The following is a 22,947-nucleotide window of genomic DNA, read 5'->3' on the forward strand; positions in this document are numbered from 1 at the left end:
GATGAAATGTAAAGTCCAATCATAATCTTTTCAGTTTCAGTTTGAGGGGAGTCTGCTGTTCTATTGTCCATGGAGCGCGAGCCTTTTTAATCCTGGAATAGTGGATCCAGGCAGCGTGCTTCTCCAGCTTGACCGCAGTGTAGGTCGTGAGCAGAACTTGGAAAGGGCCGCTCCATTTTTCTTCGAGGGAATCACCTGAAATATTTTTAACATAAACCCAATCTCCAGCTTTAAACAGATGTATCGGGGAGTCTAAACCCCATGCTCTATTGGACATCACTAATTCATTTACCTTTTGTAATTGTTTCCCTAATGCTGTTAAATATTGTTGCAGATTAACCTCTCCCACCTGGGTAAGATCTTGCCCCTGATACCTGGTTTGAAATGGTCTCCCATATAGGATTTCAAAAGGGTTTAATTTTTCCTTAGTCCTTGGTTTGGTTCTGAGTCTTAGCAAAGCAATAGGGAGGGCTTGATCCCATCTTAAATTGGTTTCCTGACAAATTTTACTTGGTTGTGTTTTTATTAAATGGTTCATTTTCTCCACTTGCCCGCTTGCTTGCAGGCGATAAACTGTATGTAATTTCCAATTGATTCCTAAAAACTTACTAACTTGCTGGACCACTTGTGATATGAAATGTGGTCCCCTGTCAGATGACATCGCCTCTGGTACTCCAAATCTAGGAATAACTTCCTTTAATAGAATTCTTGTTACCTTTCGGGCTTTATTTGTTTTGCAAGGGAAGGCTTCAGGCCATCCAGAAAAAGTGCCAGATAATACTAGCAAATACCTATATCCCCCTTTTCTGGGGAGTTCCGAGAAATCTATCTGCCAATTTTGACCTGGAACATTTCCTTTGCTGATATTTCCAAATTTCATACGGTTTTCTACTTTTTGGTTGTTCTTTAAGCATGCTTCACATCTATTAACTACAGTCTTTAAATTCTGATATAAATTTCTAGCTACAATTTGCTTAATAAGAGAGTTGTATAAGGCTTCAGTTCCCTAATGAGTTTTGTCATGCTCTGTTTTCATAAGTTTCCATAATATGCTAAAGGGAACTATTATTCTGTTATCTTTCAACAGTGCCTGATGGGCCGATTTCAGCTCCTAAGTTAGTGATCAGCTTTTGATCCTTTTCATCATATTCAATTGTTTCAGGTGGCAAAGATTTTTCAGGAATTATACTTAATACCTCACCTTGTTCTGCAGCTCGCCTTGCCTCGTAATCATCCAATTTATTTCCCACTTCCCTGTCAGTGTTACCTTTCTGATGTCCTTTGCAGTGCATAATTGCCACTGCTGACGGAAGTTGTACAGCATCTAAAAGTCGCAAAATTATATCGGCATGTTTTATACCTTTCCCTTGAGCAGTCAAGAGTCCTCGTTCCTTCCAAATTGCTCCATGGGCATGGACTGCACCAAAGGCATATTTTGAATCCATCCAAATATTTACTCACAGCCCTTCGGCCAGCTCCAGCGCTCTCACCAGGGCAATTGTTTCAGCTCGTTGTGCAGATGTGCCCTTAGGGAGTGACTTTGCTTCCACCAGTCAGTCTGTGGTGGTTACAGCATATCCTGCCATTTGAACTCCATTCTTTACGAAACTGCTCCCATCAGTATACCACGGTTCAGTTGGCTTCCTCCAGTGGCTCCTCCTCCAAGTCTGGTCTGCTCGCATATACAGTTTCTATAGTTTCTATACAGTCATGCACGAGTCTTCATTTCCTGTTTATCGCTTAAAAAGGAAGCAGGGTTGATAATTGTAGATATGACTTTTTCTGTGTCATCCTGTTCCATCAAAACTGCTTGATATTTCAAGAATCTTGATGGTGAAAGCCAGTGTCCCCCTTTTTGTTCTAAAACGGAGGGTCCCACGTCTCTTTCCGAAACCTCCTCCTCACTGTCTGGGACCGTTGGAGAGGTTGAAGTTGAAGCTGGTCCCGGACCCGGGGGTGCTACATGGTCCTCTATCCTTTCCTCCGGCTTTCTGGGTCTCTCTTTCACCTTCAAACACCTCTGTCCAATACTACACGGTGAACAACACCGCTTCAGCTTCCCTAACTCTTTCTGATTTTCCAAAGCCAACACCGTGGGATCTTGGGGAGCAAAATTAAAACCACAATCTTTCTGCCACTCGGGGTGATTTTGGAGGGTGAAAAACATATCCGCATACAGAGCTTTGTCCCATTTTCCCTCCCTCCTTAAAAATAACAGGAGTTGCAACAAGGTATTATATTTCAGAGTCCCATTCAAAGGCCACTTCTCTTCATCTTCTAATTTATACAATGGCCACCACTGATTACAATACTTGATTAAAGTTTTCTTATTCACATTTCCTCCAGGAGAACCCCCTATGTCCTTCCAGTGATATAAAATGCAACCTCATGGAGTTTTCTTTGGTATCTCTTTACTTTGCTGTGACCCTCTCATTTTATTGGTCCCAGTTCTCTCCTGTATTCCCGCAGTATCTTAACAGTTAGCTCCACGGTTCACACTTTACCACTTAGAGGATTACAGAATTACTGTTTTACATCCATACAACCTTTTTCTTTTGCTTCATCTATCTCCGGCTGTTTCCCTCACGGGACAACGAAACCACAGATCAGGACTCCGCACTCACTTCGTACTAAGAGTACGTCTCATTCACACATGCACAGGACAGTATACACACTTTTGACGACAAAACACTCAAATACCAATACAATGAACAAAAATCCTAAAAGCAAACACAGAGCAACTACTTGTCCTTATAACATGCCAAACACAATCCCAAAATCAAATAACCGAGTTCCAAAGCCAAGATCCAATATACCCAAATGCAAAAGGTCCAAATAACCACCAAATGAGCACTAAAGTGCTCCCAAGTGTATCCCTTTAAGGCACTAGCAGTCTGGTATACTCTACCAAGCGTGAACCACTCATGGCTTACAGGGGTTTCCAACAAATGGCTGGTCTCAAACCAAATTTAAGAAAGAATACCTTTTTCCGAAGATGGTCCTTGTCTGCTCCCGCAGTGATCCGATTGAGGCAAGGAGTCCCTCTGGAAATTTTCCAGGGGTACCCTAGGGAGTCCCGTTCTCAAGGGGTCCTGCAGCCGAACAGAGATGGTCCCATCTGGGTCGCCAAAACTGATACAAAAATTCACGGATGCTTCTCCTCACAGTCCGAGTCTCCCCAAGGGAGAAACGGAGTATTCAGAGAGTCCCTGAAATGAAACTCAATAGCAATGAAGTTACTATTAAGCAGGTATTCTTTACTGCAGTGCTGGGCAGCACTGGGGATTCTCCACCATAAGTGCTCCACCGAGTTGATGAATTTTTAGAAAATATATACTGTACAATCATACATATTAAAAGGATTTCCGGGAATTCGTTTATATAAACATGAGGTTTCTAGGAACTTATTAGCATACGTAAATATCCAATTTGCATGTGCAGTCATCTCTCATGGTGGTCTTCAAGTAGTCTTTGGGGGTCTTCAGATGATGGCTCATAGTCTTCTTCACTGTGCTCGCTGATTGACCCTTGCTTCTGCGCAAACTCAGTCCTAGGATCACGTAGACGTTGTCCTTCAAGACTATTGTTGCCATTCTTCTGTTTCTTCCTATCTTCATGTTTCCATGCATCTGTTCTGCCAAGGCCAAGTTGTCTGTAACGAGATTATGCCAGAACCCCCCTTATCTTATAACTATTTTTCTAGCTACTCCCTAAATCACATCAAACTGTAAGGCATTCACAACACCCTTAAATCACACCAGGGTGTCTTCTGATCTAATTAACTAAGGTATTTACAACATCTTTCTTGCTCTTGTGGTTTTTAAACCTTTCAAGAGGGCAGCTGGCTCCACAAGCACTTTTTGGGCTGCTTCATCTTCTAACAGGAAAGAACATACTGGCGGCGAGTGCGTAGCTTCCAGTTACCTGCTTCCTGTGCTTAGTCATGGCTGGGGTTTTTTGACTGAGTTCATACAATGGGTGATATTTGGCAGCTTGCTTCTTTTACTTGGAAAAGCTAAAAATGATTCCTGGTTAAAGCAAATGGTTGCCTTGCATAGCTGGCTGTCATCTTTCTTGGGGCGGTACAGCTTTGTCTGTAGATTGGGGATAAAGATGACGACTTCAGCTGCATCTTTGAATACCATCTTGCGAGTCCAGCATTGATCGATCCCATTTACCCTGGTGTACTCATATTCTAGAGGAGACTTACTTTGCTTTGACATGTCCTCTTCCGCAATGAAACAGGAATGTGGGAGGCTGTGTGTTTTCAGCCGTTTTATTCTTCTTTGGTGTATAGTTGAACAAAGGATGAGTCTCTTTCTTCTAACTGAATTCAGCCAGAAATTCTCCAGTTACTCTTAGACCTTTTGGGTATTACTTCTCTTCCTTCATTTGGCCAGTCACTGGCTTCGTTTGTGAAGAGGAAAATCTGCTTGTCTTTGGCTGCCAGTGTCACGTCCACCTTCTTTGCTTGCAGTGGCACCTCCCAGTGCGGTTCCTTTGGACAAAACTTACATTCTGTAACTTATGATGGAAGAACTTTTCATTAGGGACAGGCAGTTGCTTTTAGAAGAGAGTAAGTAATTTGCCTTCTTTCTTGGGACTAGCCGTAATTCACTACCAATGCAGCATTCCTGTTGCCAGGTATGTAGCAGTTCTCTGGCTTTGGAGGCCAAGCTGAAAAGTTGAGCCAGAACTTAGGAGTGCTACATAATATTTTCAGTATGAGAAAGATAAGAGACTTTGGAAAACACTGATCCCTTATACTATAGCTAGCTATTAAAAATGCTAAGAACAGGATAAATGCCTGAGAAGATTTAGATGAAGTATCTTCAGCACCTCTGTGAAGACATAAACGAAACTGTTTTACTGTTGGAGCTGGCTTCTGTAAACTTCATGCGGGCCCTGTGGAAGAGACATGTTACATGCAGTAGACGTGCAATATATTAACGCAGCAGAGTAGTTCTGGTTTCTCTTACCATAAGATTGTATTGAGTGACCAAAAGATGAGGAGAGAATTTCATGCTGGACCTTGCGCTGCACTGAAACCTTTTTCTGCAAGAAAAGGCATTGCCAATAATACAAGGAAAGAATTATATCTGTTGGAGTAGAATCAATCAACAGAATGGTGGTTGAAAGAAGAATTACAGGAAACGTGAACGTTTAAATTGCTTGCTTTTGCACCTTTACAATTTTCTGACTCTTGTTTTGAGTTGCTATGCGCTCTCTTTCCTTTCTTTAATATACGTGACGTTAAATCTAATTTGGTCAAACTGAACAGATGTCATACGGTATCTTGACAAATTTAAGCTATGGCAGTGGAAGAAAACTTCATCTGCTCAGTGGCTTTTTTGCATGTGCGGCTTCCTGATTGCCATAAATCATAGCTTCTTTGTTTCCTTTAGGAAGGTAGCTCCTTAAAGGCCTGAGAAGCTAAAAATTGAGAAAACAGACTGTAGTTCTGATTGCCCAATCTTCCTGTACTGCGGGAATGTATTACACTCAGCCTCCAGAGAAAAGCCAAAGCAGAATTAATTGCACTTCCAAGATACTAGTCAGGTTGCTCATGTATGTTAATCTCCTTATACTGCTCTATATGAGTTTCGGGGTAAGAATGTTCTAGGACTGAGCCTGGAAAAGCGCGCATGTGCAATAGGCTCTTGAAATGAGTTACCTAAAGAGGCTCTGTAGGTGCCTTTTAAACGTTCCTAACAGAAACCCCTCCTAATCTTTGGGTATAGTTTTGTGTAAGTTTCTTATTCATGTTAGCCTACGTTCCCTTTGCATTTATCCATCTGATGAACGCTGTTTAGTGCTTTGCCAGCCTAGCACGTGCTCGCAGCTCCACATGCTCTCAGCGTAGTCTGACATTTTTTGTGTGCCTTTTAGCGCACTTTTTGTGTGCAGCTAAGTGTGATGAAATGGTTCTCATCTTGTGATTTGTAACATAAATGTGGGTCTTTCTAATCGTCTGTGTGCCTGAATTACTGGGTGTCAGGCAGTATCCTGTGTATTTTGTTGTGGCATCTCTTTATGTGGGGCAATTCCTGCTGCTTTTAGTTCAACCTGTTTGTATAGAACTGTTGCTTGGACCTTTAAAAGGACAAAAAAGTGTTCTTGCAAACCATTGACAAATTACCAGCTGATGATCATGAGATCAAACTAATCCAAGATAAAAATAAAATGTAGTTAAATCAGTCATTCATGTCTTGAAACAAAGCTGTAATTCAGTTTTTGACCATTCTTCTGGGAGTAATGTAACATTTTAGTCATGATGAAATGAGGTCGGTTTAGCTGAGAAGCGTATGCCTGGAAGCTTCTTCCTTCATTATTCTTCCCTGTTGATACTTTGGAAAAAAAAAAAAAGAGAACTAAGGGGAACAATTCCAGGTGCATGTCTTTCTACAGTGTGTGTGTGTATATATATATGTATCTCTTACATGTCCAATTGATGGGAGGGCATAAAAGGACTTTATCTGTAATTGCAGGTGCTATATCAGCCACTGAATTCTCCTACTGTTTCCTAGCTGTTAGAAGCAAGTTATAGTTCAAGTCTGGACTGCAGGACTTGTCAGACTATAGCAGAGATGACAATTTAATCTCTTAATCCTTCTTGCTCTTTAGACTTTCTCAGAAGAAACCTGAGAAGAAATCCATCCCCATAGTGGTGGCTTTCTCCTGTTATGGTGGACTAAATGCTTCTGCTATAGCTGCCTCCAGGTAGGCTCCTCTGTCCTCCTCCACATACCCTTGTGAATGCTCCATTCTTTCCCCTGTTGCCAGCTCATTTGTTTTTATAAATGCACTTCACTACTCCCAGAAGTAGTGGTAGTTAAAGTGGAATTGGTCAAGTGCTCAGTTCAGAGCCCAGGTCTAGCTCATTTGTGGAGGATCCATGATTGTACAATTGCGGTTTTAGCAGAAAGCAGCCACTAACTCTCCTCCCTCCCCCTTTTTTTTTTCCTCATGGTACAGTGCACGTGGTGTATGTGCTTGATAACCTTGACTACTTTTTGCAATTTTCTCTGCCCTTCTTTCTTAGCAAAATAACCCTCTGACATATGCATACAGTTGAATGCTTATTGTGGCCACTTCTACTTACACTTCAGTAACACTTTCTGCAAGAAACACTGTAGAGATCTTTGGTTTTGTCATTGTTCACAAGAGAGTATAGCTCAGCTTTGGAGAAGACATTTCTTGGCATCTGTTAAGATGGGAGTGTTGAACAGTTTATAAATGCGTACTCTGAAGTATAGAAGTGTGTTCATTGTCTGATTAGTAATACACGGACTTGGCTGATTTTTATGTCAGAAAACACCTTCATAAAGGCAGGTGGGTCTATACTTGTCATGTTAAGCTAGTTAATATCTCTAGAAAGTTTAGCCAACCTTCAGGTACCTCTCAGCTTTGTTTTGCTGAAAGGTCATTTGGAGGCAGATCTGCTTGGCAAACCAAGCTGAACTTTCTAGATCATTCTCAATCAAAATACTCTTTTGCCTTACTTCACTTAAGGAAAAGTTAGGTTCTTGAAGTTAATGCTCCACCCTTTGCTCTCTCAGGAATCCCAACCACAACATTAGAAACTACATTGGACGTGACAGTATTTGGAAAAGGCTATGACTAGGTTACTCTCTCTTTCGATGAGTCTGACTCGTACGGATCTAGGGAAATTAATTGTTTTACTTTGAGCTGGATCAACACTTGTTATACATCATATAGCTTGCATCTGGAATACATTGAATCTATAACGTCTTGATCTGTGTATAATTTGTGGCAGTGATACAATGGCTTTGCCTTAACTGTTTGTGGTTTTTACGGCTCATATGAGTGATTTCTGTTTTTCAGGATGTGTGAAACAACATTAGCATATCTTAGAAAGACTGGATATACATTATAGGCTGGAAATGGCCTTGGAGTTAGTTCCACTTCTGGCATTCCACAGTGGCCTATTACTAGATGTTTCAAAAGGAAATGGGAAATGCTTGCAAAGAACAAACACCGACCTGCCCTTTGAGGGGAAAAAGTTTCTCCAAATGACATTATCTAATTTGCATCCTGCAGCATAAGATTACATTCATACATTTTCTCTCTCTCCTTTAACTTTAGCTGTTAATATACTTATCTAAATGCTTGTAGTTTAGGCAACCTTACTAAACATCTTAATTCTCTAACATCTTGTTGAGTGAGTTCTGTATCTTAGCTTGGTATATTTAAAAAAAATGCACTAGCAGTTTTAAGTTTGGTGTCTAGTAATTTCACTTGCTGTTCGGCTTCGGAAATCAGCAGTCCAGGTTTAAATCATCCTTTAAAGATATTACAACAATTGCCTATTAGAATTTTCATCTTGTCCTCATTCTGACTTGTCTGGAGAAGTCATCTTAATTCATTCACTGGATCATTATTAATTACATTCTGCTTTGGGAAACCAGGTTTCTCACAGCTGCATTTAGATCCAATAAGGATCTGAGAGAAGCACTGTGGATTCTAATAATTATTTATTCTTGAGCAGCAGAAATCTTTTATATACAGTAACGTAAATGAATTATTGCTTGTTCAGTTTCAATTGACTGCAAATGGGTAATCCATGGTATACAGAACACATTTCTTATGGCATGGTCTTTTGCTAAATCCATGTTCTGATTTCAGCATGAAATAGAATTCATACATGGGTTAGTTCTTTTATACTTTTCTCGTGTTAATTTTTATAATTTCTGTGGGAATCTGTGTATGTGCATTTCTCCACCCCTGTGTTGAAGCTCCATTTTGAGGGAAGCTATGACTAATATGTATAAACTAAAAGAGCTCCGGAAGAGATGTGCTTTAGTAAGAATCAAGGTGACTAACACAGTTGATGCATTGACTTTGAACCTTTTGGCAAGGTTCCCGTTGAAGTGATTATACACTTCTGCGTTGTCCCTTAGCAGCAGGAAATCCTATCTGCCTTTGCTGAGGCTCAACTAAATTACACAAAAGGACAGAATAAATTTAGCTTTTTAGTGTAGATGATGGTGTACAGCTAAGCAGAATTGGTTTCTGAACCTTAACCTGGATACCATGCTGAACAAAGCACTTTGTCAACCCAGATAAAGAATAGGAAACTTTAACTGGGCAAGCTTTGTTTCATGTCAGTAATTTTTTCTGGATTTTATGGTTTAAAGATTGATGTTATATGCAGGGTTTTGCCTCGTGAAAATCAATCACTCATTTAATGAAAAAAACCCCTATATTAAGTCATTTAGGCTTTTTTGACCTACAGAAGCATTCAGAAAACAGATCATAATGCATTGCTTTTGGTGATCATGTTCCTGGAGTAATTAAATAGAAATTTGACCACTGTAAAATCCAGATAACTTTATATGCTGGAAACAAAGGCCAGTTCTGAATGTTAATCCACTTTGACTGAACTTCTTAGCTCATAAATGTTAAGGTAAAGAGCAGTAGTTTAAAGAGGAGGTCAAGGGGGAGGTGTTTCAAAATACTAAAATATTAAAATCTGAAGAAAATTTTTGTAATAGAAAAGACAGACCTGCAGAAAGCTGAACTAGTATATATGCTTTTTATGTCTGAGGATCTTGAAATTGATAAAGCAAGAGAGAGCGAGAGCTAAGAAAGTGATTTAGAGAAAGGTTCATAAAAAGGTTTAGATTACTGCTACCTGCTGAGGTGTAAAATATTCTAATACCCACAAAATCTTTGGGGTTTGTTTGAATACCACTTATACATAAGTATGTACCTTTCTGTTTCTATAAATAGCGATCTCATGCTGTCTAATGTAGACATGATTCTTTTGCTGCCATGACTGTTAGTTTGCTTCTGTAGAAGAAATCATGGAAGTAATTTAGCTATCAGTAGGTAGAATTGGGATAGGGGGGCTTCCACCCACATCCTCTGAACACAGCATGAGCGGATTTCTGCTTAACTCCAAACATGCTAATGTTCAGACATGTACAATGCTCAGACTGAGGTGGGATTTAGAATAACTGTCGGTCTTCGTGTATTAAATGTCTTGATTTTTCAAACATTTTGTCTGATATTCTAAGTCTCTCTCCCTTTTTTCTCCATCCAGGAGGCTGAACAGAGTTGACCAGGAGAGTATCTTGCAAATTACTACCCATTTTCATTATAGGTCCCAGATCACTGGCAATCGGTGACTTACCACTTGCTGTGAAACTTTGATGCTCCTGGCTTCTTGGTTTCAGAGCTCTGTCTTGGAAAGTCACCACAGCTGGCCTGCAGTATTGTCTAGCAACATTAACAAATGACTGCTAATAAGATACTTGCTCTGTCATTTGCCATGTTGTGAGAGCAGAGCCCAGAGGCCCTGCTGATGGAGCTAAAGGAAAAGAAGATGTTGCTTAGGAAATTGAAAAAGAAGGAAAATAAAATAGATTCCTAGAATAGTGTCTATAAACAGTAGGTGTGATGGTGGCTGTTTATCATCTGCAATATGGCACTTCCCTTTTTGTATATGTAATAATATTTTTGTCCTTTATTCTCTGTAGTCGCTATGTTACACTTGAGTTCTGTAGTTCAGATAGTTAATAAAATATACTAGGATTGGTGAGAAAATTCTAAAAACACTTTGTTTTCCTTTGCGAACATTATTTTTGTGAGCAGAAAATGTGAATTCGGGTGCTTGGCTAAAGAAGTTTGTGCTTATTTAGAATCCATAAATAAATAAAAAAGCTGGGTGCTTCTTTGTGCTGCATTATGGATGGTTCTTACTATATTACTATTTTTCCACACAAACTTATTACAAAAGCTTTGATGTCATTGTTTTACATACGCTTTGTTGAAGATATTTTCATGTGTCCTTTTTCTTTTCCCTTTCACTAGACATTTGCTGACCAAGTATTTGGTATCTTCAGCTGGACAATTCCCATTGCTGTAGCCTTTTCTTGTTTTGGTGGACTTAATGCTTCAATTCTAGCATCATCAAGGTAGTGCATATCTCTTTCTGTTTGACAAATGTTCCTAAGTATTTTTACATGTCACTGTTACGCTCATCTGTTATGAGAGTGCCAAAAATACTTTTGTAACCGAACCTATAATGAATAGCCACAATAAAATAACAGACCTCAATAAACCTCTGTGTGTGTACACACACCCTTAACACTGCCTTACTTCCCCAAGGCATTCCTAGCTGTATGCAGAGTACAATTAAAGGTCAAATGAAGTCTGTGTGGTGAGTCGTCAGGCCTTCTGATTATTTGGATTGAGTTATCTTCCATTTTACTTGATACAATAATTCTAGAAAGTTCTTGTTTTCAAATGTATTTACTTAAAACTTACTGACTTTTTAAAATCAGTATCTTTAAATTTTTTTCCAAGTAAAAAGTTTTAAAAGTTGCTACTGCTGTTAAGCTGCAGTTAAAAAGCTTATGATACAGTATAGAGGCTTTCCTCTGAGCACTGATTGTGGATGTGACTAGTGACAGTTTTAAATACATTTATTCAGGCATTTCAATACCCTTCCTGTCCATTGAATGTATGCACAGTGCCTCTGTACTGAGAACAAATATGAACATGATCTGGTGAAGTAGTCAATATAGAACAATTTGCAGTTAATAATAAGATTATGTGTGTTTGTTTTTTGAGCATGTGGTTGAGTGACCTCTTTTTAGAGACCTGGTGATCTCTTCTGGTTGGCATTGAAAACTATTCTGCTATAAGCTGGAATGTTTTCAGCGCTAGCTTTTAGAATTTTTTAAAACAATAGAAATTTATTTCAGTTACTGTAGATATTTTCTATTTTACTTGTAGGATTGTTCTCTAAAAATGGGTGTTAACAGCGTGTTTCTAAAACCTTATATATATCTTTTAATGGTTCTTGTACAGTACATCTTGACCAGAAGGGCTCAATCCATGTTCCAGTTCAAAGGATGGAAATTCAGTGGTGTAAATACTTACTTTGACGGGTATTGTTGTTTGATTTTCTGTAATACATTCTCTCTCGCCTGTGGCCTCAACATCTGTTTTCTGATTTGTGTTTTTCAGACTATTTTTTGTAGGATCTCGAGAAGGTCACCTTCCTGATCTGCTGTCTATGATCCACATAGGGAGGTTCACTCCCGTGCCAGCACTGCTCTTCAATGTAAGTTATTATTGCTTTTCTTTTCAACTGTTTGCATGTGACTATATGAATTACTTAAAGGAAGACTTTAAAAAAAACACAACAGAGACCTTCAGATTTACTGTCATTGAGGTGATTTCTGAGAGAGTGAATTTTGAGAGGCATAAAATCATGCCAAACACCAAGGAGTAAAAGGTGTTACTTTCATGCAAAAAGCAGCATAAACAATAATTTTCAAACTTCTGTTGTTCATCTCACTCCTGTTCTTTTTTGACAGTGTGCTATGACCCTTGTTTACCTGGCTGTGGAAGATGTCTTCAAACTTATTAATTACTTCAGTTTCAGTTACTGGTTTTTTGTTGGACTGTCTATTGCTGGGCAATTATATCTACGTTGGAAGGAACCAGATCGACCCAGGCCTCTTAAGGTACTATTTACTTATTACGGAATTGTTTAAAATCCCTCTCTTCAACATAATGTAAAAGTGCTGTCTAAAATCTGGACCATACCTGTTATGTCTAAAGGTTACAAATTGATTGGAACACAAAACATGGCTCTCACTTTATGTTGTACCGTGAAAAGCAGCTGGTCTGCTAGATAAGAATAAGTGATTATTGTAATAGTATACTCTTTCACTGTATGTTAGTTCAATCAGTAGCCCTTCTCTCTGTCAACTGGAGAATGTCTCAATAGGCTAACATAGTAGTTAGCCTTTTTTTCTTGGATTAGAAATCTCAAATTAGGAATGCTTAAGTTAATTCTATCAATGTGGACCACATTTAGCTCTGATGGTGTTTCAGTTCAATATCTGATCCTCTTACCACCTTCTCATACTTCAAAGCTGATACACTACATGAAAAAGTCATTCTTGTTTCCTGGGATTTATTTGATTTGTCTAAAAACACCTCATACTGTTATACAGTTTCTTTCAACACAGCAGAGTTACCATACTTGAGTACTTTTGCAATTTTTAGCAGCAGTTCTGTTCAAGAATTATTCTGCAATTTGCTTATGGTTCCAAGTAGCCAGATGTATAAGAGAAAGATAATTCCACAAAGCGGGGTTGAGAGGGAAAAGTCTGTAATTCTCACCAAAACATTTGTAAGTGTAGACAACAAATTTTTCAGTAACATTCTGTTCTGTTTTTTCTGTCTCCAGCTGAGTGTGGCTTTCCCAATAATATTCTGTATATGCACAATATTTCTGGTGGTAGTGCCACTCTATAGTGATACTATAAATTCATTGATTGGAATTGCCATTGCTTTATCTGGAATTCCATTCTTTTTCTTGGGAGTCTATTTACCTGCATCAAGGAGACCTCAGTTTATCAACAAGATTTTAGGTAAGTTTCTTTGTAGATGAAGATGTTGTTAGGAAAGAGGAAAATTAAATAAGTGAATCTCGGTTTGTTGATGAAAAGAGTTGTGGTCAGTTGACCCCAGCCAGCAGCTAAGTACCCACAGAGCCACTCGCTCACCAGCACCCCCCAGCAGGGTAGGGAAGAGAATAGGAAGAACAAAAGCGAGAAAACTTATTAGTCAAGATGAAGATAGTTTAGTAAGTGAAGGAAAGGGGGGGGAAAAAACCCTGCTGCTGCAAATGCAATCGCCACCTCCCACAAGCAGACTGATGCGCAAGCAGTCTCCAAGCAACGGCCACCTTGGAAGACACCCTCCCACACACATACACTTCTTCCTCTGCCCCAGTTTTTATGGCTGAGCATGACATTATATGGCATGAAATATCCTTTGGCTTGGTTTGGGTCAGCTGTTCTGGCCATCTCCCCTCTGAACTTCCTGCCCATCTGGTTGCAGGGAGGGCAAAGTGGGAGGGAAAAAAAAAAGCCTTGATACTGTGCAAACACCGTTCAGCAATAGTCAAAGCATCGGTGTGTTACCAACCCTGTTTGAGCCACAAATCCAAAAGACAGCACCGTATGGGCTGCTGTGAAGAATGTTAACTGCATCCCACCGAGACCCAATAAAGGGTTATACTGGTTTTAGGTGTGTTTTTACACACAGATTTTATTTACTGTATATTTAAAACACCATCCACTTTCTACAGATTTTGTCCTCAGTTTTCATGCATTTCTCTTTTAACCAAGCCCATGAAAAGTCTTTTTCTTAAGCAAGGTTGATGACTGTAAAAGGGCTGGACATTCTTGGTAATGCAAGCTAACTGTCTTGCTTTACTGAATCAGTTGTTTGAAGATGGATAGATTTTATGTCAGTCACAGGTGGAATTTTGCCTTTTATTGAATTGCTGCAGTTAAATCATACATTTCTCTCCAGCAATACACTGTTGTCATTGTTACTATGTGAGAAAACCATGACAGATGTGGAAGGTTAAGTTTATAGCATAATCTTAGAATGCAACAGGATGTGGTGCTGTAGCAGCTAGTGAATAAGTAAATGCTTAGTAATCTTATCACTTTCCTGTGTGCTATTTGAAGTTCTTATTTTTTTTATACTACCAATTTTAGACTCTTAATTATAGAGAGAAAAGATTTTACTTCAGCTACTTGGTGGGGTGCCTAAGAAGAAAAACACCCTAGGATATCAACATTATCTGTTTAAAAAAATTGAGTGGAAGACACTTTTTGTATTAACTTTTATTGTTGGTTTCCCTTAAGAGAAGTGAGGCAGCATTCTTGACAACTAACTTTCACTAGTCAGATGCATGTTGTGTAATTAGTGTTGAGGTGGCTTTTCTTCTGATTTATCTTCAATTTCCTATGCAGGTGCAGTCACACGGAACATGCAGCTGCTCTGTTACTGTGTTTTAACAGAGATGGACCCAAATGAAGAAAAGAAGTTAGAAATCAAATCCAACTAAAATTTCAAAGCCATTACAAGAAACAGGAGGGAGGATAAAGCAATTATAACAACAAAAGGGAAGAGATCGAACTGGAAAAAACGGGAAAACTGTTCCCAGTGGTCTTTCAGAAACACTGAAAATGTACTTACTTGCTGCTGGATTCCCACATAAATCGTGCCCTTGCATCACCCTCCTAAACTGTGGCATGTTTTCAGGGCATATTTTCATTGGATAATGATTACCTACTCATTTCAGGCGCACAAGCTATACGTCAATACTGTTCCTTCTTCAGAATTGGTATTAAAATGGTAAGAGCTAATGGATCAAATTAGATTTCTGCAGAACCAGGTGGTGAAGTAATGCATTTTTAAGTTAGACTTCAGTCTAACTGGTTTAGTTAGTGGTTTTCAAACCATTTTGACTCAAAAGACCAAAAGTCATTCCAGCTTAATTCTGATGGATGTTTGCATGAAGTGATTTGCTGTGCTATCTAAGTTCTTATCCCAGAAGACAACTGGTCACAACAAACTACCTAATTTATCATTATTAGCAGAAAAATTAATAAAGTTGTGCTACATTATTTAAAGACTGAACCAACTTTTCTCCCTTAAAGATAAGTATTTTATTCTGTACGCTATGTGGAAATGTGATATCTGACTGGGGCAAGGATTTAATCAACAAAGGACCTTGGCAGTAAAGATTTGATTAACATTTGATGATTCTTTCCTGTTAGCTTGTTAGTACTTGGGTCAACTTGTGACAGGCTTTATGAAACTTTCAAAATTAAAATGTTCAGTTTGAAGCTGGTAAGCATTCGTTTCTGAACTGTTTCAATGAACACACATTAGGAGTGTTACCTCAGCAGTCAAAAAATTCCCTTCCTAATTTCAGTGCTGTTCACTAGAAAATGACCATCCAAAAACTCACAGAACAAACCACTTCCTTTTTTTCCTTTAATAGCAGAAGCAACTATATCTTGAAAGCTAAGTAGCAGGGAGAGAAAATAGGAATAAAACCAGAAATTAAAAAAACAGACCAATGCTAATTAGTAGTACTTGTAATTCCAAAGCCGTAAGCCTAGTATCAGGACACTTTTTGATACTGAGTTTTTGGTGCAGCAAAAGGTAACATGAAGCCAGCCTGTTTGGCTAGCAGAGTGAGATACACTTCAAAAACATACCTGAAATTTTTATCTTAGTTCAGAATGTTTACCTCAGTTGACCTGAGTTTGTCTGTGTGTGCATTTTATTATGCATTTAAGTTGAACTAAATCTTGTAATCACAAGAATGTGGCTGAAGCAATGCACACTTCAAATGCTGCACCACATTTGCATCAGCCTCTTGAATAATAGTGAGAATATTTGGATTCTTGATGACTCCCTGACCAAGGTTATCTTAAACAAAAAGCTACAGATAATGGCAAGTGGTAGTAGATGGTGAAAACTAATATAAAATGGACTTGGGCTACCTTTGTTAAGCAGCACGGGGACTCTAGATGATAGTTAAAATTCTAGGTGAGGAACTTTGTGCACAGTTGGCCCATAAACATGTAGGGTCTTCTCAGTATTTAATGAAAATTAGCATTTAGCTATTATAATACAGCTCTTTAGTCTATCATATGATTAGAATGAATTCAGCATCTAAGCTGAGACATCTGTCCAGTGGGCAGCATTGCTTTAACAGGCTAGGGTTGTGGCATAGGTTAATTGCCATATTAACCTTTCTGTGAAACCAAGGAAAAAATACTTTGCCCCCACTACCTTGACATTGCCAGCCGCAACTAACTTATCTAAAGTCATTGCTGCAACCTACAGTTCATGACTGACATAGATCTAACATCCTATTAGCTTTTTTTTTTTTTAGACTCAAGTAGGAGAGTGCTGAAATACTTTGTGTGTCCAAACAAATAAGATTAAATCGTTTTAAAGATGAATGCAAGTTAAAATGCTGACATAGCTTCAGCTGTACCAACTTCTATGACCTTTAAATGAGTAACAAAAACTTAAGTCAAAAATTCTTTATTTACAATTTAAATGCACATATATTGTAAAATTACTGGAGAGAGATCCAGCAATAAAATCGACAGGTCAAGGCATTTCATGTGCTCAAGCACTTGTAAACAAGGTAACTTGAAACTTGGGAACAAATACAGTAGAAAGCACTAGGACAGAGTGCCTTTTTCCAGGACTTCCAGTTGCCGTCACGGCAGACACGTTGATCTTCTTGTGAAACCCAACACATTAGTCGTGACAAGAAGGGCTGCTGCCAACAGCACCTCCATATATAATGTGGAGGTACTGTTGGTACAGGTACAAATGCTTGGGCATGCAGCTTTAAAAAAAAAAAAAAAGTTCCTTCAGAACCTCAGCATCACAGAACAGGCAGAAAAGTAATTTTAAAGCAGATAGATAGTATCTTTTGCTTGGAACAAAAATTTGCATTGTCAAGTCACATATTCACACCCATCTGTTTAATATCTACCAGGGGAAGTTGGCTGCTCAGATAGTAAAAGGTTTTAGCATTTACTGGAATCCCAATCTATTACCTAATACTCAAGCCTAGTCAGTAAGCATTAGGGTGAACCATGCTAGTCACCAACAGTTTCAGAAGGCCAGACAGGCAAAAATGTATCTTAAAGCTCATCCATGCAAAGATTGGTTTCCTGCTGGCCCAGTGAGCAAAACTTTTACCAGAATGTGGTTTTCCAGGGTTTTTTTGTGGTTTGCTTTTTTTTTTTTTTTTTTTTTTGGGGGGGGGGGTAGTTCAACATTCTTACAAATAGCCATCAGCAGCTGTCTGGATTTTCAGTTCTACTGCAACAGTAGAATTTCATCTTCAGTATGCATTTCATCTTCAAAAAAGGGCTGTTAGTCAGAGTCCAAATCCTGGATCTCGTCATATCCAAATTCCTGTAGAACCTCCTGTCGGTATTTGTTCCATGTTCTTCTCCTGTAACACTGGTCCTCATCACTGAAGCTCTCATCAGACTCTAAAGAAAGAGCACCAACACTTAGATTATCCCTTCTTTTTAGTAAAACTATCAGGTTAATCAGACTAAGCTTCTTGAGTAACTAACAAATACAAAGTCTGAACAAATTCTCTATTAGGTGAGGTCTGAATTGTGCTTGGAGTGCACTGGGATGGGGAGTTAAGAAAGCAGAGGCAGTGTTTCACGAGCACGTGGAACTGAGTCCTTCTCAAAACAAGCAATCCTTTGCAAGGACAGCAGCCTGAAATGAAGTTCTTAATTTTGACTTTGCAAAAACACTAAGATCCCTTGCAGTTCTAAGAAAGATCCTTCTCTAAGCAGATTTAACCCATTATAAGAGCAGAACACTGCCCCAGCAGTGCTCAGTTAGTCGCTTTTTTAGAAAGATGGCATGTAAAAATGGATGGGATTTAGGTATGTGCACAGCATGAAAGCAAACGATATTTATGACAGCCATACCTTTTTCTCCATCACCATCTTCGTCAGGTAAGAATTCATCTTCATCAGGATAATCATTACGCCAGTTATTTTCGTCATTTTCATCATCTTCATCTTCGTATATTTCCCCTGGAACATGATCATCATCTACCTGCATGTCAACACAAAACATAACATTCGCTATAAATACAGACACTCAGCACGAAGCGGTTTTTATCCACCTACACAATACTACACAGATCATAAAGAGCCAAGAGATACTTATCTACTGCAAGCATTAGTTATTCAACAAGTTGCACAAAGCACACTGTAGAAAAATTTGTGTTGTCAGTATATTCACCATAGCGTAGCAATCTGCTTTAGGTGAAAAATCAGTTAAGTCATGCATTTAAATGTTCCGGTTCAGCATTTAAATGCCACGGTTAATGTCTAAATTAATCCTACTCACTTCAGCAGTAGTGTAATAGATCAAGGAAAAGAAAAAGCAGCTTCAGGTTCTGGATATGCATGTCTATTGATCACAGTATCTATACAATGAAAGACTAAAGCTTACATTAACTTCCTCACTCACTGAAGGACAATTCTATTACAAGAAAACAATCTCGTGTTAAGATTGAAGTCCTCAAATACTGAAAAAGTTCTGTGTCCCCCCTTGCTCCTTTCTTTACCCAACTGTATTTACAGCTACATTCCAGTTGCTGCCTCCTAGTCACAAATAAGATGCGAGTTACTTAAGTTTACATTTGTGTGCCAAAATTTATTTGGCAATTTGAAGCCAGACAAATTCTGCTGAGTACATGAGCACTATCCCTTCAATTTTCATTGTCATATCATAATTTGCTTGAATCAAAAGTAACCTGGAGGAACACAGGCCTGGCAGTTACAAAAAGTCTCACACAGACGTCACTGAGCATACGTGTAGTATCTCAAAGCATCTTTCTTGGCATGGCAACTTTTAACGATAGGACTTTAAGCATGTTTATTTATGACTTCTCTATTTAAGATAGATCTGTTTTCCCACATCCTTACCAGTTCATATTCTTCTCTATAGGGCTGTACAGAAAGGATATTTTGGATCCAACCAGGGGCTGATGTTTCCATATAGTAAATGTCATAAACATACTCATCTTCTTTCTCACGATGTTCTTTTTTACCATCTTCAGAAACATGTAAACGCTCACGGATCATCTCTACTGCATTGCAGAGGATCACATCTGGATCAGTCTTCTGCTGATAAAAAATAGAAAATACGAAGTGCGTATTTCCACTGAAGCCACACACACAGAGTCTTAGTTACAGCCAACAGTTTTCTCTGTAGACAGTAGCCAACAGCTAGCTAAGGATGACAGTCTGAAATCTCAGACCGAAACACTTTCCCACTGGAACGCTGATATTTGGAACATTAACAACCTAGAACAGAAAGACGCCAAAGAATTTTCCAGTTAACTTGGTACAGCCAGCCATGCCTTGTTTCAGATAACAGGAGAAAACTTCTGGGACAAGTTCATTCAAAACTACGGAAAGGAATGTGACTAATGCCATAGAACCGTTCATTTGTTTCTGATGACATGTTGGCTGAAAAGACAAGTGTTAAGACGGCCTGTGCTTTGTAGAGCATTACACTTGCAACGTGACAGGAAAGACGTGTGTAGAGTAGCACTGATAACATCAAGATTACAGTATACAGAATGTGCAGGAGAAAACGAAAATGTGACAGATGAACAGGAAAAGACCGACAGGGCCTACAGATATGCTTTTTATTTCCTTTATTTCCTCACTTCAACTTTAACACAGAAGAAATTCCTTCATGCTTTCTCCTTCCTAATAAATTATTTGCAATGTATTTGCTTTAGTGACCTGCACTTGAAGGTCTGTCTACACAGGCAGGTTTTTGCTGCCAATTCTTCTCAGCTAGAGCTTTTCAGAATATCTTTTCCAATTCACAGCGGTGTCTCCTGAACTACTTAATTAATTCCGAGGAAAAGCTACAGACTAGCCTTTCATTCACTTCTAAATACTTACAGAATGAAAAAGCAAGCTTACTTCTTGCTTTCAACACTTACTGTTAGCTCTGAAAGAGTAAGAGGAAAATTATGATGCTACCTGAGTTTCATTTCTGTTTTTCTAATTAGCAGAGTGATAGACAACAGTTAACTAACAGATCTCAAACATCTATTTGAACTACTGGCTTAATAGAAAGTGAAAGTTCATACTAAAGTTTGATGGCAAAGCCCTGAAATAACCTATAAGAAACGCTGAAGGATGACAGCTGGTTGGGCTCTTCCTGAGTATCTTCTTTAACATTAAGCATTTAAGTGTTCGTCAGAGCTGTGATGGGCTGCATAAGTCAAGCATCCATGTGTACTTACATAGAGTGAAGGAACTACTAAAGAAAGCATACACAGCCCTCTCACCTTATTTTCCATATGGTTATGAGTCTCTCTTAATACCAAATCTTCATAACACACTGCATGCAGGGGAACCCTACACAGAAGGCAGAGCTTTTTCATACTTAAAGACATTCTAGATATTGAGCAGATATTCCTCCAACTGAAAACAGAAGCTTAACTCGTAATACCAATGAGAACAGGATGTAAGGGCTTAGGCAGCCTGTCAGACACCTAGAGTTCTGCTAAAAACAAAATATACAATAAAACCATATATTGGAATTCTAAGAAGGGGAGGCTCAAAAGTATCTTTTCCTTTAGTGAATCTTGCCTACAAGTGACATTCCTAGGCATCTGGGTGGATGAGAAGACATTGAATTAGATTTTTCCTTTTCTAGGTAGAGAAGTTGTTAATCAAAAACCTCAGAGATCCACCTGACAGATGAATGTGAGAATTTACATCAGAACAGGGTACAGAAAAAACAGGGTGGTACAAGCCCTTCCTATAGTAGCCAACTCCACACGGCTGTCTGTTTCAAAAACATTAGTGCGCTTAAGGTTCCTCATGAAATTTACTCCTTATACAATATTCCAACTTGCAAATATCTAGTTAAAGCTGTTAAATAGTGGAATACTTACAATGCAAAACAATTTTTCCACAGCAGTTTGCCCACATGTACCAGTCAACAGTGATATCTAAGTACTTCAAGTACAGTAAGTTCGTTGGCTGACCTGTGAGTTTGCAGCAATTACGCTGGAGTCTCCCACCACCTCCTCTTCTTGTTCAATATCAAACAACTGGAACTTCCCACAGCAGTCCAAACTCTTATCAACAGCACCGCTCTCCTTTTGTGAAGCATCTTCCGTTCCTTCAGAGTTTGATCCGTCACCATCAATTGATGCCTTGCCATTTGTGACCGGTGTAACTGTTTCAGTACAGTTAGGTCGATGGCTGGCTATTACACGGTAACGGTTTTCCTTCCTTTTCACTTGCTTGGAAGAACGGAGTTCCTGAATGATTCGCTGAGTGCTTCCTAAAGAGGGTCGCAGACTTTGAGCTGCTCTGTCCCGAGTGATCACTTCCTGAACATATTTCTGAACTGGTTCATTCTGGGTAGAGGAACAAAACGAAGGAGGAATATAATGACACCATCAACACAGTAAGTCATACTCCTTCCTAAAAGTCATTAAAAACTACTATTACTGATGCTTCCTATTTGAGGACTGCAATACCAATGTTCCTAACAACACTCAAGTAACTCCTACTACTGCTTTAAGCAACACAACTATCATAATATTCTCTTGATATGGGGAAAGTAGCCTAAGATATTTGTAAATTTTAAGACTGTTTAAATTTGATTTTTAAACAATATACTTTGTGGTACAGAATAATCCTCCAACCAACAACACATGCCTTTGGAAGGCTATGATGGTCCTAAATTTAAGGCACAATATCCTTACAGTCCCCTATAAAGACCAGTTCCCAAGAAAGACCAGCTTTATTTGATATAAAAGGCTGTACAGTGGATGAAAGTTGTTAACCTTGTAGGGCTGAGCTTCAGCACCTCAAACAGCAGAAATTCAGGCTTCACTTATTGACTATTCTGTAGTCTGTAAGTGAAGAGCAGCCTGTAAGTATAGAAAGGTCAGTGCTGAGCACAGCTTTTTATGGTGATCGCTCTGCACTATGTTCCTTAACTAACAACCTTAACTAACAGCCTGCTTTGCACGCAGGTACGCTGCTGCGCAACCAGCCGTCAGACAGGAGCGAAAAGGCCGCCGTACCCGTGTTTATCGCGACAGGCCGGCGTCTCGCAGCGAGACGCTACTCCCCCGGCTCCCAGCAAGAACTTCGCATCCACGAGGGATCCTGGAAGCCCCGCGCGGAGCAGCACCCTAAACCCGGAGAAAGCTTGCTGCTTTCAAAAGCCCCTTCAGGAGCACAACGAAATGCCCGGGCCGCATCGAACCGCCCGCGCCGGCCTGAGGCGCGGCCCCGGCCCACGCCGGCCCCGGCGGCGGCAGGGCCGCGGTACCTTGGAGGAGACGGTCGCCACCAGCTTGAAGAGGCTCCTCTCCACCGGCTGGGCGCCGCCGCACTCCGTGCGCAGCCGCTTGCAGGCGAGGAGCAGCGCCTCGGCCGGCTCCGTCCCGCCGCGCTTCCGCTTGACGCGCAGCACCGCCGCCCGCTCCATGGCGCCCGCCCGCCGCGACGGGAAGGGGCGGGCCCGGCCGCCGGCTCC

General features: G+C 39.6%; 3 protein-coding genes across 5 annotated transcripts in view; 2 read left to right on the forward strand and 1 right to left on the reverse strand.

The window, feature by feature from the left end:
• The window catches only part of SLC7A6 (solute carrier family 7 member 6), a 36,535-nt gene extending 20,965 nt beyond the window's left edge, over positions 1–15,570 (forward strand). The window contains exons 6-10 of the mRNA XM_082319175.1: positions 10,837–10,940; positions 11,998–12,094; positions 12,351–12,500; positions 13,232–13,415; positions 14,814–15,570. Coding sequence (XP_082175301.1) covers positions 10,837–10,940; positions 11,998–12,094; positions 12,351–12,500; positions 13,232–13,415; positions 14,814–14,908 — 630 coding nt within the window. The 3' untranslated portion in view covers positions 14,909–15,570. The remainder of the gene's footprint in view (positions 1–10,836; positions 10,941–11,997; positions 12,095–12,350; positions 12,501–13,231; positions 13,416–14,813) is intronic.
• PRMT7 (protein arginine methyltransferase 7) overlaps positions 1–22,947 on the forward strand; it is a 96,486-nt gene that overhangs the window by 53,144 nt on the left and 20,395 nt on the right. The gene's annotated exons all lie outside the window — the stretch shown is intronic.
• SLC7A6OS (solute carrier family 7 member 6 opposite strand) lies at positions 16,929–22,923 on the reverse strand. 3 transcript variants are annotated; one of them, XR_014229003.1, is made up of 6 exons: positions 22,741–22,923; positions 21,437–21,814; positions 19,347–19,547; positions 18,339–18,468; positions 17,667–17,879; positions 16,929–17,221 (listed from the first exon to the last, which is right to left on the reverse strand). XR_014229003.1 is itself a non-coding variant. In XM_082319841.1 (5 exons), the coding sequence occupies exons 1-5, from the start codon at positions 22,897–22,899 to the stop codon at positions 17,758–17,760; spliced, it is 987 nt and encodes a 328-aa protein (XP_082175967.1). In that variant the 5' UTR covers positions 22,900–22,923; the 3' UTR covers positions 17,642–17,757. The 3 variants fall into 3 exon arrangements, 2 of the variants coding, with proteins under 2 accessions (XP_082175967.1, XP_082175966.1); XM_082319841.1 differs by lacking the exon at positions 16,929–17,221 and having other exon boundaries at positions 17,642–17,879; positions 19,347–19,544; XM_082319840.1 differs by lacking the exon at positions 16,929–17,221 and having other exon boundaries at positions 17,642–17,879.

Source organism: Platalea leucorodia, assembly GCF_965183815.1.
Source record: "Platalea leucorodia genome assembly, chromosome: 8".
Classification (NCBI taxonomy): Eukaryota; Metazoa; Chordata; class Aves; order Pelecaniformes; family Threskiornithidae; genus Platalea; species Platalea leucorodia.

Excerpts from the sequence above, each read along its gene's own strand:
- SLC7A6OS (XM_082319840.1), bottom strand. The coding sequence starts at position 22,899 with ATGGAGCGGGCGGCGGTGCTGCGCGTCAAGCGGAAGCGCGGCGGGACG. Across the intron at positions 21,815-22,740 it reads TGGCGACCGTCTCCTCCAAG|AATGAACCAGTTCAGAAATA; the intron begins GTACCGCGGCCC and ends TCCTCTACCCAG. Across the intron at positions 18,469-19,346 it reads ATAGAGAAGAATATGAACTG|GTAGATGATGATCATGTTCC; the intron begins GTAAGGATGTGG and ends GTTGACATGCAG.